We start from the raw sequence: 16,678 nt of genomic DNA on the forward strand, positions 1-16,678 counted from the left end.
CCATCCCAAACAGCAACCCAAGTAAAATGCTATGATCACATGCATTGAACTTCAAAGTTCTGTTGTTTGGTGATGACGTGTGACATGCGCCCAATCTCTTTGTTAGGAAAACGCAAGACAACCTAAGATGCCTATATGTATATTATTTACAAAAGTCTAACAATACAAAACCCATCTAGGGTTCGAATGTAAACAAAGATATATAAAAAAAAATGGGTTATCCAATGGTTCTGCAAAAAACCACCCACAAGGAAAGTTTGCTTTTTTATTTCAAGGTTGTCAACTGCAAGAAAAATAAAATAATCCATAGACATAGAATTTCGCCCTTATTCGTTTTCTCCCTTTGTATCCTTTCCCAATATTTACAAACAAACTTGCAGGCAGTAAGCTTCCCAACAAAAGCCCCAATGCCACATCGTTGCCAAAAAGGAGCTTTTTCTTCGTCTGTTCTACTGGCTGTGTTTACATCCAACGTCATTCCTTTTCGGTTCAATTAAGACTTTGGTCCTTTTTAGAATGACTTAGAATTGAATATCTGTTGTTTACGTCGTCATTTTAAACGTTGCGTTAGTTTCTATCCCCTCGTTAAATGCATAATAAAAAAAACAATTTAAATAAAGAAAAAACAGTGGTCACTGAATATGTACATAAACATAATAAAATGAATATTGTGAGTTTCGTATTCGAATAACTGTTACACAACCACCTTTGTGATGCTGTTAACTTAGTTGCCTATAAATGTTTTATAATTTTTCTCATGAAAGGAATAAATAAAATATATTAAGAGAAAAGAAAACTTATATTATATATTATAATAATAATTTACTCGACACACAAGGATCTTCAGACGATTAAATATCATCATGTGGGTAGATAAAGTGAGTGTCTAGATGTTAAAAGTCCTTGGCCACCTCATCTTAAATAAACCTAGCATTTGTAGCCTTATGCATCCAGTATAACTTATTAATGGAGAGTTACAATAGCTTTGTAGATATAAAACGCTTTTCTGCATGAATTTTGTTATCAGACAATCTTTTTTTAATTTTAATTGTGAAGATGCGAATGTTTGCTATTTGAGCTTGGTACGAACAGTTTGTGTAAATGACTGAGAGTAAAATTCATTCTGCGTATGTTTGTCTATTTGAATGAAAATGTTTTTCGTAATTGATATCAAATTGAGTTTTCCTAAAGATTCTTGATGGCCTGAGTTAGAATCCGACTTCAAAGTCTAGGTAATACGTCAAGTAAATTAATGAAAACCACATGCAACCGTTTAACTCCCCATTGGGAGTTTTTGTACTTCATCACAATCTTTAACGTCAGCTTTATCTCAAAGACCAGCATCCATCCATAATAACTCAATGCAAACAAATATTTCCTTATTTTAAAATGTACCTGCCAAAAAAATTTGTTTTCAAAAATGTAAACGCCATTTAGCTTATCAAAAAAAAACTTAATTTTTATAATTTTTTATTTCATATATTTCTTACTATAATCCTATTAATATACGTTTTGCATAGCGCTGTAATTTAAAACAAAGAATTTAAATAATTGAAGTAATTCCACAAAATATATATAAAAATAAAGAAAAACTACATAAAATAACTGTGTTTTATTTTGGCTCTTTTAAATACGTCGTCAATGTGACAAATGAAAATTCAAATTTTAGCGACTCCTTACAAAATAAGCTCACAAAATTCCAATTTGTGACTTCTCATAGTTTCAGAAATTAAGTTCTAGATTACAACTCAATACGCATTTTTAAATATTCACATGAAAAGAGTGTGAGTCTATTTTAATGTTAAGGACTTTTTTATTTTATTAATATAGAGAAGTGTTTACAATCGGTTATCGTGAAAAACATTCTACGTGATGGACGAATTTGTGGTATCTATCGAGTTGCTACGGATATGATACCTTGTGTTTCGAATTCAAATTGTTTAATTACGACATTAAATTATTTAAACTGAATAAAAACCTTTGTGTAGGCGATAATTTATTAGTAGTCACTGTTCTTGCAAGCCATACTGTCTTATACTTGCAATATTTTGTCTTCAAGCTAAGTAAACAGAAACCAATTCCATTGCTTTGATTTCAATGGTAATGATCGTATGATCTTCAAGATTACATAAATGTACCGTATTATGCTAAATGTTATAAAAGCTTCTATCAATAGCTGTATGGGTCGATTCTTAAATAAACTGCCATATAGTTAAGATCTCGTGTTTTGTGTTTTATTGATTTTAAAGACTCTGCACCACAGTTTTCAGAAGTGGGATCTTACCACAGTGTCATTTTGAGTTTAATTTTTAAATTTCGAGAATATTTAACAAGTTAATATGCCAGAAGAATTCGATCAGTTCCTAGAAGTAGCAACTGTTGCTATTCTCAAAAATGTTTTGCGTTCTTTGAATATGCAAACTTATGGTAGTAAAGCAACGTTAAGACTTCGTGTAGAGGAAGCAGTTGCAGGCTATGAAGAGGAAGATCTTTTAAGATTGGTTCAAGAACATAGGCCTGAAGGAGCTAGAAACATGGAAGAGGAACACGTGTCTAATGATGATAGCGAGGAGATCGATGAGGAGCTAAACCTTCTTCGAGAAGCTTGTAGAAAGAAAGAGGAGATAATTCAACTGAAGCAGAAAGTGAGACAATTGCAGATGGACGACGCAGACTCAAACCAAAAGTCACATGCTTCGCATAATTTCAAGGATATGGAAGATTTAATGTGTCCATTTAGTGGAGATGATAACTTCCCTATTGATCGGTGGGTTGAACATTTCAATGAGTATGCAGAAATTCTTCATTTAGTCGACCGCACAAAGTTTATATATGGGAAGAGACTCCTAAGTGGTACAGCAAGGCTTTTCGTGAGAACCCTGAAGTTACGAAGCTGGACAGAACTGAAAGACGCACTCGTTGGTGAGTTTAAGTGTTATGTAACAAAAGCTGATATCTTTCGTGAACTTAGCTCAAGAAAAAGACGACGAGATGAAACTGTTCAACAATATGTTTTGTGCATGCAAGAAATCGCATCCCATAATCCCGTGGAAGAAGAAGACCTAATCCAATTTATTATCAAAGGCATTGCCGATACAGAAGTCAACAAAAGCATTCTTTACAACGCCAATAACATCGATGAGCTCAAGCTCGCGTTACGAAAGTATGAGAAATACAAGAACAACAGTCGTGACAATTTGCCAGCAAAGCCCAGTACATCACATCAAGTGTACAATCGCAGCAAACAACAAAACAATACATTTCGGACAAGTAATCGCCCAACAACAACAGAACGTGACGCAAATGTGGCTCCAGCTACTGGCTCTTATCATCAGAAGAAAGAGTTCACCTGTTTCAAGTGTGGTTGCCGGGGACACATTGCCAACAACTGTCCCAGCAAGAAACCGGTTATGACACTTCAAGATGATAACAGCAAGATGAATCCAGCAGTCAACAACAATGTTTCCCATCATGCATCCAGCGGTTCTGGAAAACAACGTTCTTCAGCAGCTAATGATTTCGAGAAAGATGTTTTTTATAAGTTTGTACATGGCCATGCAGAAAGTTCGATCACTTTAACAACGCTTTTGGACTCGGGGAGTCCAATAAGTTTTATTCAAGAGAAATTTTTGTCACCGTTTATGATCGCACCGTTGGAACCAAACAGTCGCTCCTACTGCGGCGTCAACAACAGCCCACTTAGTGTCTTGGGAAGTGTTAACTCTCTCATATTTTTTGATAAGTTTCCAACTAATCTCTCTTTACTTGTAGTTAAAAATCATTCGATGACCTATCCTGTTGTGCTCGGTAGAAACTTCATTGAGAAAATTGGTATGGTGCTGCAAAGAACCAGCGAAGTAGCTGAGAGTCAAGAGAATGAATTATCAACAGAATCTATCAATGTCCAGAGTCATCGTGTTTCAAGTCTGTCGTTGCCGTCGTCGTCAAGTGATTGTCAACAAACGCATGCTGGTGTCAATAAGTCTGTAATGTCGTCGAGTCAATGTCATCAATTGCATGGATCTGTAAGTAATGTTAATGATAGTGTAGATTTTGTTTCCCAAATATTAAATATTGACGTCAGTGATGAGGATTCAGAGTTTGAAATTAAAGTGAATGAAGATTTACCTTTTAATATTCGGAAAAGTGTTGTAGAGATAGTAAGACCAGTTTTTCACCCGAGTTCTGATAAAATTTGTTTGAAAGAAAGTCAATTTAAGATGAGGATAGTTTTGTCTAGAGATATTTTGTTTCATTGCCCTCCGCGAAGATTGCCTTTTGCACACAAAATTGAACTTGAAAAGATTCTTAAAGATTTGTTAGATAAGGGTATAATTCGAGAATCTAGTTCACAATACGCGTCCCCTATTGTGCTTGTCGAAAAGAAAAATAAAGAGTTCAGGCTGTGTGTTGACTTTAGGGAGTTGAACAAAATTACTCAGCGTGACAACTACCCGTTACCTCTGATTGAGGACAATATTGACAGGTTAAAAGATAAAAAGTTTTATACAACCCTAGATTTAAGGAACGGATTTTATCACGTTCCACTGGAAGATGATTCAATGAAGTATACTTCATTTACTACTCCCATTGGTCAGTTCGAATTCACAAGGATGCCTTTCGGGCTTCGAAATGCTCCTTCTGTTTTTGAACGATATATGAAGTATTTGTTTGGGAAAATGATTTCACAATCAAAAATCATGACCTATTTAGATGATATACTTATTGCCACCGAAACCATTGAAGAGCACATGGAGATTCTTAGAGAAGTCATAAATATAGTCGTTGAAAAGGGTTTGCAGCTCAGGTTGGACAAATGTCTTTTCTTACAAAAAGAAATTACTTATTTAGGTTACAGAATAACCGAAGCTGGTGTCAGCCCAAACGATGCAAACCTCAAAGCTATTCAAAATTTTCCAACACCGACTTCAACTAAAGATGTGCATAGCTTTCTCGGACTGTGTTCTTATATTAGAAAATTTATTTATCGATTTGCAAACATAGCAAAGCCTTTATACGACCTACTTAAAAAGGATGCTCCATTCATTTTTGGTTTTAGGGAAATAGAAGTTTTTAAATTGTTAAAAAATAAATTGATTTCAGCCCCAGTTTTATCAATTTACAGTCCACATAACATCACAGAGTTACACTGTGATGCAAGTGCGCAAGGCTTCGGAGCGGTGTTGCTTCAAAAACAAAGTGATGGAAGATTCCATCCGGTATTTTACTTTTCCAAGCGTACGACACCTGCTGAAAGTAAATTCCACAGCTACGAGCTGGAGACATTGTCTATAATCTATGCATTAAAACGATTCAGAATATATCTTCTCGGAATTCCGTTCAAGGTTGTGACAGATTGTCAGGCTCTAGTGCAAACCTTAAGCAAAAAATCGTTGAATCCTCGTATCTCAAGGTGGGCGTTGGAGCTGCAAGCGTACGAGTATTCGGTCGAGCATAGAAAAAGTGATCGCATGTCACATGTGGATTCCTTGAGCAGATCTTTTAATATCATGCATATAGACGATGAATCTTTTGAATTTGTTCTAGCCGCTGCCCAGAAACTTGACCCTAAGATAATTTCAATTGCTGCAGAGTTGAGTAGGACTGAAAGCCCTTTGTATGAAATGGTTGATGGGTTGATTTATCGAAAGATTAAAGATAAAATAGTTTTTTACGTCCCATCTCATATGGAGGATCAGGTCATTAGAACACACCACGAAGCGCTTTGCCATTTAGGGGTCGAGAAATGTTTTGCACACCTGTCCGGATTATATTGGTTTCCTAAAATGAAGGACAAGATCAAGACTTTTATTAAAGGGTGTCTCAAATGCATCTATTTCTCCCCTGGATCAGGGAAAACCGAAGGAGTTCTGCACTCTATACCTAAAGGAAAGCTTCCCTTTGATACCATACATATCGACCATCTCGGTCCTTTTCCTAACTCCCGTTCTAGCAAGAAACATATTCTTGTGGTAGTTGATGGTTTTACCAAATTTGCAAAGTTATATGCGACTAAAAGCACTCAGAGTAAAGAAGCTATATCTTGTTTAGAAACATATTTTGCCAACTTTTCAAGACCAAATCGCATAATATCAGATCGTGGAACCTGTTTCACCTCAAAGGAGTTTGCTGAGTATATGAAAGCCAACAATATTCAACATGTTAAAGTGGCAACTCACTCCCCACAATCTAATGGTCAGGTTGAACGCCTTAACCGCATAATAACACCTATGCTTGCAAAAGAGTGTGAAGCCTCATCGAACAGTGGTTGGGACAAACATTTGGATAAAGTTGAGTTTGCTATCAACAACAGTGTCAACCGAAGCACCGGTTTTGCTCCAAGCACCTTATTATTTGGTAGAAATCAGAAAGGAGAGTTTTGTGACAAGGTCAGAGAATATTTAGTTGAAAAGGTAGCCTCTGAAGGAAAGAGTTTGGAAGACATTAGGGATGAAGCTGAAGTCAATATTGAAAGGGAACAAAAACGAAATAAAACTTATTATGACAATCATCATAAAAGTCCGACAAAATATAAACCTGGCGATTACATTATGGTAAAAAATGTCGTCACCACTCCGGGAATAAATAAAAAACTGTTGGCCAAATATCGAGGACCATACGAGGTTAAAAGCGTCCTACCTAATGACAGATATGCTATTGGTGACATCGACGGCTTACAATTATCACGGCTACCTTACAAAGGTATAAGCTCTCCGAGCAATATGAGATTGTACGCGGTACCCAACGTTGACTTGAAGCATGATAAGATGAATGCATCTTAAGAATAAAAGTCAACTTAATAAATCTTATTCATTTTATAATGCGCCCACACTAATAATCTCAATGGATTTACTATCGACAAATTTATAATTTAACTTTTTATTCTTAATTGCTTTGAATGTGATTTGTAATTTTCTTTATTTAAATGTTCATTTAATTTAATTTCTTTTTTACATATTCTATGTATTTACACGAAATTTATAAGTTCTTACACGATTGACATGTCAAATGATTTTATAAGTTCTCAAGAATTTATTATCGATATTATATTATTTTTATTTTGTATTATGTAATCGGGACGATTTCACGATCAGGATGGCCGATCTGTAGGCGATAATTTATTAGTAGTCACTGTTCTTGCAAGCCATACTGTCTTATACTTGCAATATTTTGTCTTTAAGCTAAGTAAATAGAAACCAATTCCATTGCTTTGATTTCAATGGTAATGATCGTATGATCTTCAAGATTACATAAATGTACCGTATTATGCTAAATGTTATAAAAGCTTCTATCAATAGCTGTATGGGTCGATTCTTAAATAAACTGCCATATAGTTAAGATCTCGTGTTTTGTGTTTTATTGATTTTAAAGACTCTGCACCACATTTGTTAATTGTGTAATGATTATTTAGCATTTACAAATAAAATTCAAGTCTGGTTCGCACGAACTTGGTCTTGTATCTAAAGAATCGGCTTGAAAGTATTTCCCGTATTTTAGGATTTAAAAATGTACCACCAAGAAAAATTTGTTTTCAAAAATTTGAATGCCATTTGATGTCTTTAAAAAACCTCAATTTTCAAATTCTTTATTTGAAAATCGTTAGAGCGTTTTTTTACTTAATTTCTTATATACAAATGTTTTCAATTTAAGTTCAAAAATAGAGCTTATAAATATATTATGTTACATATAAATTTCGTAAAAAATGATCACATTTTAGAGATATCGAATTTCGAAAAATTTTTAAATATTTTTTTTTTTAATAACAACAATGACATTTTCATCATTAAATATTATTATGGCCGTATAAGAAATTCGAATCGAATTTTTGATTCTTGACCGAAAAAAGTATATGTTGACTACTGTTATTTTTAGTCTTAAAGAAAGAATGCAAAAAAAACGCCTAACGCGAATCAGCTCAAAACCCAAATTCCCAAATTCGAATTTAACAAACCGATTTCTGCCTGTATGGGCCAGGACAGACGGATGGAAGGAATCGGGTGACCCACTTTTTTTCGACTTCTCTACTACTTTAATGTCCTGTTTGATTAAAATCCCTAATTTAAATTTTTTTTGTGAATGCAAAACTTGCCATATATGTAGTTTCTAATATTAAAATTTATTTAAATAACAGCATCAAAAAATGGTTGACTTCTTTGTTTGACTTATTTATTTAGACTGTACTTAAGAATAAGAACATAATTTAAAAAGAAAGCTTTCTTTAAATAAAGGAAAAATGCATTTTAAGTTTTGTGTATGAAAACAGTTTAAATATCATTCGATCTATTATCGAGTAAAAGTTTTAAATATAACTTTTTTATATACAATTGTTTATATTTCGAACAAAATTGTTGCAGTGATATGTTATTTTTATCAATAACTTAAAATCTAATTGTAAAAGATGAAGTCCCTTACAAAGGCAAAGGAAGATGTTCAAGCAATAACTGCAACTGTCAAAGAGTTAAATAATAATTTTATGATAATGTCATCGGAAAGTGGTATTTGGTATTTCCACGAAATTTAGCAACACGTTTGAAATAAAAAATGGTTGGAAAGCAACATGTTGTGTAGTTGCGACAGTTCTATAGCAAAACACAAATTGGTGATGATAAAATTTAAATTAAATTAGTGACAAATATGGAAATCATATTCTATTAATGTAAAACCCTTTAATATTAGTGAGTGGAATGTGTGAAGGCTTTGGCAACACGGTGTATTTAATCGTAATCAAATTCAAAAAGACACTATCTTACATTTTTTTCTTTAAAGAAGAGTGCTCGAATTCAACTTATTTCAATTGATAGCTAATTACAAAATTCTGTATGAAATAATCGTTTTCCTTAAATGGGTTGTTCGGAAGAATGGCGTAGCGAGAATAAGTTCAGGGGCAGAATCCCCAAGTTATAAAAGCTTCCCCCAACAATTTATTCCATACTCTATGATTTGAAGTGAAAAATTTCAAATAAACAATTCTTAAATATTTACTGTTAAGGAATTTCTTAAGGCAGTGTACCTGCGAAGAGAGCATAAAATATATTGTTTAAGTTTGACCCACTTATATTCTGATCAATAATGAAACTTTGGTAGATTGAATAACTACTTAGATCTTGAATTAGAAAGTTTACAATTTTGGTTGACTTGAAATGTAATTTTTGAGCTGGCGGCGGGATTACAAACACAGCTACAGTAATTGCAATGACGATACAAGAAATATTATGTCTTTGTTAGGGTGATGTTTGTAGTTTAATTTGAAGAACATATTTTTTGTCTTGTTGCTGGGAATCATGTTCTTTAGATGCCAAATCATAATTTTAATATAACAGGATCTAAAGTTTTAAAAGAGTTAAAAACTAAAGCTCTTATACAATTTCTTTGGAAAATAGAAAAAGCGATAAAGCACCGGATAATATCAATTTTAAAAGCTGAAATTTGGACAGTTGTGTTATTTAAAGAAGTTTTAACCAAAAATGTAAGACGTTTTATTTTCATCAATCTGCCTACTATGCATATCTGTGTTATTATACAATTATATTCCTTCTTTTTCCATATCCATATAAATAATTCAATACGCATTTTTTTTTTTTTTAAGTTTTAGTAACACAATTTTAATTGAACTTATAAATTAAGACTAAGTTTTGTTTTTGTGTGGTTTTGTTTTCAGGAAAAGACTGAGAACATCCTAACAAAGGCCTTAAAAATTGCTCTAGAAAAACAAGAAGCGCACAGAAAAACTGAATTTGGTAAGTTTATCATCAATGTAAATTCTGTATACTTTGTGAAACAAAATAATGTGTATTTAGTGAAGTTTATATTTTTCTGAACATTTTCTATCTTTCTCAAATATGTATGTAGTACCCAATAATTTCATTTTAATACACACATTGATATAAAAAATAATGGAGTAAGTAAAGTAATTTGTTTAAATGTTGTTAAATTAAACACATTCCTCAATACAAAAACATGAAATCTATAGTTCGTACGGTGTATTTATTATTTATTTAAAACCGTGTAGTAAAAGGTCCGCTGATTTACTAATTGAACTGTGCAAGAGTTCTATAGTTGAAAACTAGTTTTAATCATAAGCTCAATGAACTAAGTTATGGTCTATGGTCGAAAAATACACAGGAAGTAACCCGTTTTTAACCCCTCTGCCCCAAAATTTGTTAAGATACCTGCATGCATTGTTTTTGTTTTGAGAAACTCTATTTAATAAAAATAATCTGAAGGCACTTATAATCTTAATACAAATTATTACTCCTATAGTGATTGACCTATGCATACAAAATATTTTTTTCTACAAAACTAAAGCTCTTTTCCAAAATATTTTTTTGTATTCTATCCCTTTACCACTCCCAAGTTTTGTTTCTGCCAACAGCAATAGCATTTTCCGACCAAGTAATGATTTACTTTATTATTCTCTTGTTATCGCGTTTGTACCATAATTCCCAAGGTCTTCCCAGATTTGAGACAAAGAATAAAAGATTTACTTCCGTTATACAAAAAAACTGAGCATCTTGATGTGGGTTTGTGTTCTTTGGTTTAATGTTGGACTTATCTTCTAAATGCATGAAAATCGTGATTGGTTTTAACATTTTAAGGGCCGGTGTTCATTGAACAAAAAAAAACAAATTATTTAGGAAATTCTTTTTATTATGACAAAAATATCGGCCAAATATAGTCACCGCGACAACTGCGCACACCTCAATCCGAATGTCCAATTTTTCAATAAGATTGAATTCGGATTGTTGCTGACTTATTGATGTATGTACACCTTTTCTTTTAAACGCCTCAAATGAAAGAAGTCCACCGGTGTAAACTCAAATGGTCTTGGCGGCCAATTTATATCGCCACCACGTGAGATAACACGCGCAAAAGAGCAAGTGGTACACGTATCTTCAAATAGGCCATTAAAAGTTCTCTATCATGTCCAATAGCGAAAACCAATCACAGTAACTGCCTGACCGGTCTCATTTTGGAAAAAATACTGCCCAGCACATAAACCGCACCAAACAGTCGACTCTTTGTTGTTGCATTGGTTTCTCGATAATAATCGACATATTTTGCTTATTGATGAATCCACTGAGGTGAAAATGTGCATCTCTGAAAATGATTTTCTTCGAAAATTGATCATCCACTGTTGCGATTCTTGCCACCATTCTGACCATTGACGACGCTTTAAATGGTCACGAAGCTTTAGTTCTTGAATCAATTAAACCTTATAAGCGTGTAAATTTAAGTCCTTATGCATAATGTTCACCAGCGTCGAACGTGAGAGGTGCAATTTTTGGGCACGACGACGACGAGTGAGGGGAACGGCTCTTTAGCCACATTTTCACGAAGAGCCGCAATCTTTTCTGCAGTACGAGTTGTACGAGCATTGCTCGATAGTGTATTTTTCTTTCGTTTAAATAGAGTTATTCTAAAACTTATCGTTTAGGTGTGGTTCACATTTAAAATCGGTCCTTAAAATGTACCCACCCTTTATTTCGAAAGAGGAAATGCTTGATTCTGTATGCTAGAGCGATATGCCACTAACATGTCACTTTCAGGAAGCTAACGATCCCAAGAACTCTTTAAAATTGAAGTCGAAAAAAGCGGGTGCCCCGATTCTGCCAGTCTGTCTTTCTGTTCTCGACCCTACAGCCCCAACCATTATGTCGATTGAGTTTAAACTTCGAAGTTAAGGTTTTAAATAGTCCACATACAATTGTTTTGGTCAAAAATCGAAAATTAGATTTCTCTCAAAGACGACTTAAAAATATTTTATGATCAAAAATGTAAAATTTGACTTTTAATACCTTTACTTTAAATTTTTTTCCACAATCTCAAATGGGGGATACTATTTTTTAATGAAAATAAGCATTGAAAAACTGCATTCTAAAAATAATTTTAAACTAAAACTGAAAAATTTCAGTTTAAACCAAAATCCTGGAATTATTCCCTTCAGAATGAAAAATCGTTTCTTACCTAGAAAAACATTAACCTACCCATTCATATGTAATATACATACATATGTAAATAGTTGTAAACCAACACATCGGTCGATAGACCAAAAATAAACGCTTCTTCTTGCATTCCTTGTCAGAAATCTGAGACGACCTTGAAAAATCATCGCATATCATCTGCGAGAGTGTAAGAAAAGGCAAGCAGAGAATGAACTAAATAATAGTTCAAGCAAAATCAATAGCTAAGTACTACCTTTCCCTTTTCTTTTTGTAAAGCTTTTTTGACTTCATAGGCAAATCTTCTTTATAGGTTCGAGACATCTGAATATGATAACTTGTGCTTATACACTATGTTTTGTTAACCACAATTCGGTGCAGAATGGGTCAACAAAAGTGACTCATTTTAAAAAATTACTAGGTTATTAAATTTAGTTTTGTAAATTTAGTTGGATATTGTTTACATTACATTAACATTAACACATTAGCTTAGCTTTAAATGTTTCCTTTTTCTTTGCGTAACCTTTATAAAGAAACTTATAACGTTATGGCGCGTTTTAACTTTAGAAACCTACTATGCTGAGTTTATACTGTTTTCTATCAGAAGACAGAAGAGATTCAAAACGTTCCTTTTTTAACATCTATGTTAATATGTAGGCACATAGTTATAAACTGGATGTTAAATAGTTGGGTAGACATTATAATTAAATTACCTTTAAATTTATAAAAAAAGGGTGACTTATACCTGATCTTTTATCTAACAGGTTCCTAATTGTTTCAATTATATTACTCATGTAGGCATATTACTTGAAATGTGCTTTTAGTATACATATGTTCTCTGTTTTGGATTGAGAGTTTTTAAATATAAGCCACATTTATTAGGAAAAGTTATTTCTTTGAAAGTTGTCCTTCTGTAATCAATATTATAATTTTATTTTAACTGAACAATTGATTTAAATCTATAAAATTCATCAGTGTTGTCCCTTTAAGCCCTACCGCCTCGTTTTTATTTTTCTATTATGTCCAATAGAAATTGAAAATTGATGCATTTGATGCAGCGCGCATTCTCCATATAACACATAAATGTGATAAAAACTCAAGGCAGGTGGTTGTAAAGCAAGTTTTATGGTCTCCGTGAAATTTGCACTTCTTACAAAAAAGAACAAATACATAGTTCTACCTATAACATATACGTTTCTAAATAAATCCCCTGTAGGGAAAAATTAATGCTTCTCTTAATTCAGTTAGTGAAATTTATTTTTGCTGAATGCAAGTGTTTCTAGAGTAATAGTTTTAATTAAATATTGAAATTTTGTGTTCAATTAAAATAACAAAAAATGATAAGGTCGCATGTTTCGTCTATAATATCTGAAAAGATGAAGTGTTTTGAAAGTAAGATGAGAAAGCTCTATGTATGCTTAGCGATCTGTTTGAAATGCAATATCTATCATTTAGATTATGGAAGGAGTTCAAAATTTTGAAATACCTTTGATTGAGAAAAGTAAAAGTTTAACTATCAGAAATAAAGCCAATTTGTTTAGTATTCAAAAATAAGAGTACAGATATCGAACTTAAAAAAAAAAAAACAAATAGTAAAAATTAAGGCTATATTTTTCCAAACATCAAAAAGTGAACACTTTTAACAGCATCAATATAAGTTTATCAAGGTCGGTTGTCTAAAAAGACTCTAAGTGGATCGAAAGCCGCGGTGTTTTGCAAAAATTGAATATGCTTTTTGCTTAGATAGACAACAGAAAACGAATAAGTTCTAATTGTGACTAGTGCATTTTAGCCTTGCAATAAGCCATACTTCTTTTCCATGTACATATAAAAATTACAAACTGTTAACCGTTTCAAAAAATACCTTAAACTAAATTTTAGATTTTTGGCGGTTACGTCCTTTTGTCATGGGACGGCAGGTAAAATTCAACCAAGTTTAGATTCCTGCTGTCTTGGTGCTTCTTCAAGCTGTGTTTCAAATATCAGATATTTCTAGTTTATTACTTTTTTTCTTAAATGAAAACTATTTCAAGTATTATGTTTTAAGCAAATAAATAAAACGAATGCTGTTGCCACCTTACGCCATAAACATTGGCTAATACAAAAAAAAAAACAATCTTTTTCCAGCTTTCGTTTCTCTCTGCGATTTAAATGACACCAATTCTTTAAGCTGTAGTTAAGAGGTTATAGATTATGGTAATTCTATCTTATAAATATGTTCACATTGAATTTATTTTGACTTTTCATTACTTCCTGTCCCTCCGACTTGATTACAGGAAACAGTACACACCGCAACGTTTATATAAGTTCTTTTTAATTTCAATTAACATACATTTTAATTAATTCAATTTTGTTTTTCTTTTCCAGATCAAAATTCGGAAAGTAGTGCTGAGGATTTCCGGGAAGGATCGCCGGGTAACAGCATGATGATGTCCACCCCGCCTTCTGGCGTACAGACTGATTCCGATGGTCTCATACTTCCGAAGAAAATACCAAATCCATGCTTGGAATCGTCAGATAGAAAGAATCTTCACAGAGAGTTAATGTTTAATAATAAAATGTAAGTAAATTGTAGCATATTGGATTGTACAATATTCTCTGTATTAGAATCTTCTTTTAAAATCCTCGTTGTACCTTTTTTAATTTTCTACCTTAATTCTACGACTACGTAACCCAGTTTTGTATTTAAAAACAAAATAAAGTGTCATGTATAGGTAACCGGTAAACTTTGGATAATCCTAAAATGACGTAAATATAGCCCATTTTATAAGTAAATGCTTTTTAAATACCTCGAACTGAGTTCTGGGTCCATTATTTTTCATTTTTACTTCACTTTATTTGTTTTCTCGAGAAAGACTTAGGGCTAGATTTAAATTAAGTCATATACTATATTTACATATTTATTTTTGGGCTTGAACTAATATGTATGTACATACATATATTTATTTACAGTGGTAAAAGTGTCCTCAACCAAAAATCAGAACTACAAAGAGTACTTGAAAAGAAACGTGAACGTCAAATTCTCCTTCAACAACAGCAAGAAGAGGCAGAGAAAACTGAAACTGGTCTTAAAAGTGAACTCAATCGCGTTATTATGGAACGAGCCCAAAAGCTTGAAAAACAAAAAGTATCTTCAAAATCAGACATCGAAGACCATGTAAATCCTGAATATATAAGTGCTCGAGCGAAATTACGCAATCGAATCGAGATGAAATAATATAATTAAACATATGTCTACTTTTTAACAGATGATTAAGTCTATTTCTACCTGCTTTTATTTTATTTAAATTAAAATTTGATTGTATTAAAAATATGTTAGGTTTATAGGAGAAAATCAAATATTTATTTATAATTTTTACGTTATGAACAAATTTTGTAATATTTTGTTAAATAATCTCGTATATCATGTCGCACTATTTTTGTCGTGATTCTTCTTTTTTTTTTGTAAATATTCATATTTATAAAAACTCTGCTTATATGCCAAATTAACTTTGAATAAACGAAATAATTTTATAGATTTAATTGTTAGTTTAAGTCTATAAATTAAGTTATACATGTAGTTCTTAAAAACTGATTTTATTAAATAAAAATTATAATTGTGGTTTTTTAATTTTAATTTAAAAAATAAGAAATAAATAAAATTTCCCCTTGTTTGTTCTATTGTAAAAGTTACTTAATTGAACAATGCTTTAATTATATTTATAAGCTAATGAACAATTTTGTGTTTTAATAATTTAATTAATGTCGATTGAATTTATTATCCGATCAATGCAATGTTACAAGTTTATGTTGCTCCTACATCCTACATATTCCAAAATATTAAATATATTTCATGATTTCTGAACTGAACATACTTCAAATAAATAATCAATGTGTGTAATATAATAAATCAAAGAAGAAGTGCAAAAATTGTATAGAGCTTGGGACAAACAGGGCTTGGCAAATATAGAAAGATGACTCTTTCTAAAGTTTAAGGATAGTCGTACGTGTAACATAAATAAATTGCACTTTTCGCAACAAGAGATTATGTTGATTATGTTCACTCATATGCTATTTACCAATATTCATCGTCCTAAATTTGTTTTTCAAAATCAAATATGATCAAATTGATCAATTAAATTTACAACCCTGCACCAAAATGTACTGTCTCAGACATTTAAAAATAAACCTTTACATGAGTAAGATTATATTTACTTTTGAATTGTTATCGGTTAAAATTTAAAAAGATAAATCAAATACAAAAGTTTCATGCAGTTCAACGTTGTGTATTGTTAATTTTTGACAAAAACTTTGGCAAAGGAAAATGGATATTTTTGTATGGGCCTACCCCCGTTCTAATAGTGATAAGTCTCATACCATTAGAACGGGATTTTGACGTACATTGACGACTACTATGGCACTAGTCTCGATTAGCTATATTGAGGGAGTATTTCCCCCTCATAACTTATTCGCCGAACGGACAATATGGAAACAATTTACATATGTTTAAGAGTTATAATATAAATACACTAGCTTGCCTTTTCTGGTCAGGTTTTATGCACTATGCATGTACTAATAGCTAACTAGACCCTCCCCCTACCACAGCAGTACCCTATATCTACATTTTTAATAATTGGTAAATAATAAAATGCAATTAACTATCGTTATCTATGATAATGGTGTCGAGAAAGGCATCTGGAGCAGTGAACGTCGACGTAAAACTAGTACCCCTTTCCGGATGCCATAGTCTGGCAGGTCCT

At 32.4% G+C, this 16,678-nt stretch overlaps 1 protein-coding gene across 3 annotated transcripts in view; it reads left to right on the top strand.

The window, feature by feature from the left end:
- The window catches only part of LOC129939714 (uncharacterized), a 55,574-nt gene extending 39,376 nt beyond the window's left edge, over positions 1 to 16,198 (top strand). For 2 of the 3 annotated variants that reach the window (XM_056047829.1, XM_056047830.1), the window contains exons 2-4: positions 9,659 to 9,737; positions 14,307 to 14,499; positions 14,892 to 16,198. In XM_056047829.1, coding sequence (XP_055903804.1) covers positions 9,659 to 9,737; positions 14,307 to 14,499; positions 14,892 to 15,156 — 537 coding nt within the window. In that variant the 3' untranslated portion in view covers positions 15,157 to 16,198. Of the gene's footprint in view, positions 1 to 676; positions 879 to 9,658; positions 9,738 to 14,306; positions 14,500 to 14,891 lie in introns of those variants that run through there. The other variant, XM_056047831.1, reaches the window with a different exon arrangement.
- The last annotated feature ends 480 nt before the right edge of the window (positions 16,199 to 16,678 follow it).

This window comes from Eupeodes corollae, chromosome 1 (genome assembly GCF_945859685.1).
Source record: "Eupeodes corollae chromosome 1, idEupCoro1.1, whole genome shotgun sequence".
In the NCBI taxonomy this organism is placed as follows: domain Eukaryota; kingdom Metazoa; phylum Arthropoda; class Insecta; order Diptera; family Syrphidae; genus Eupeodes; species Eupeodes corollae.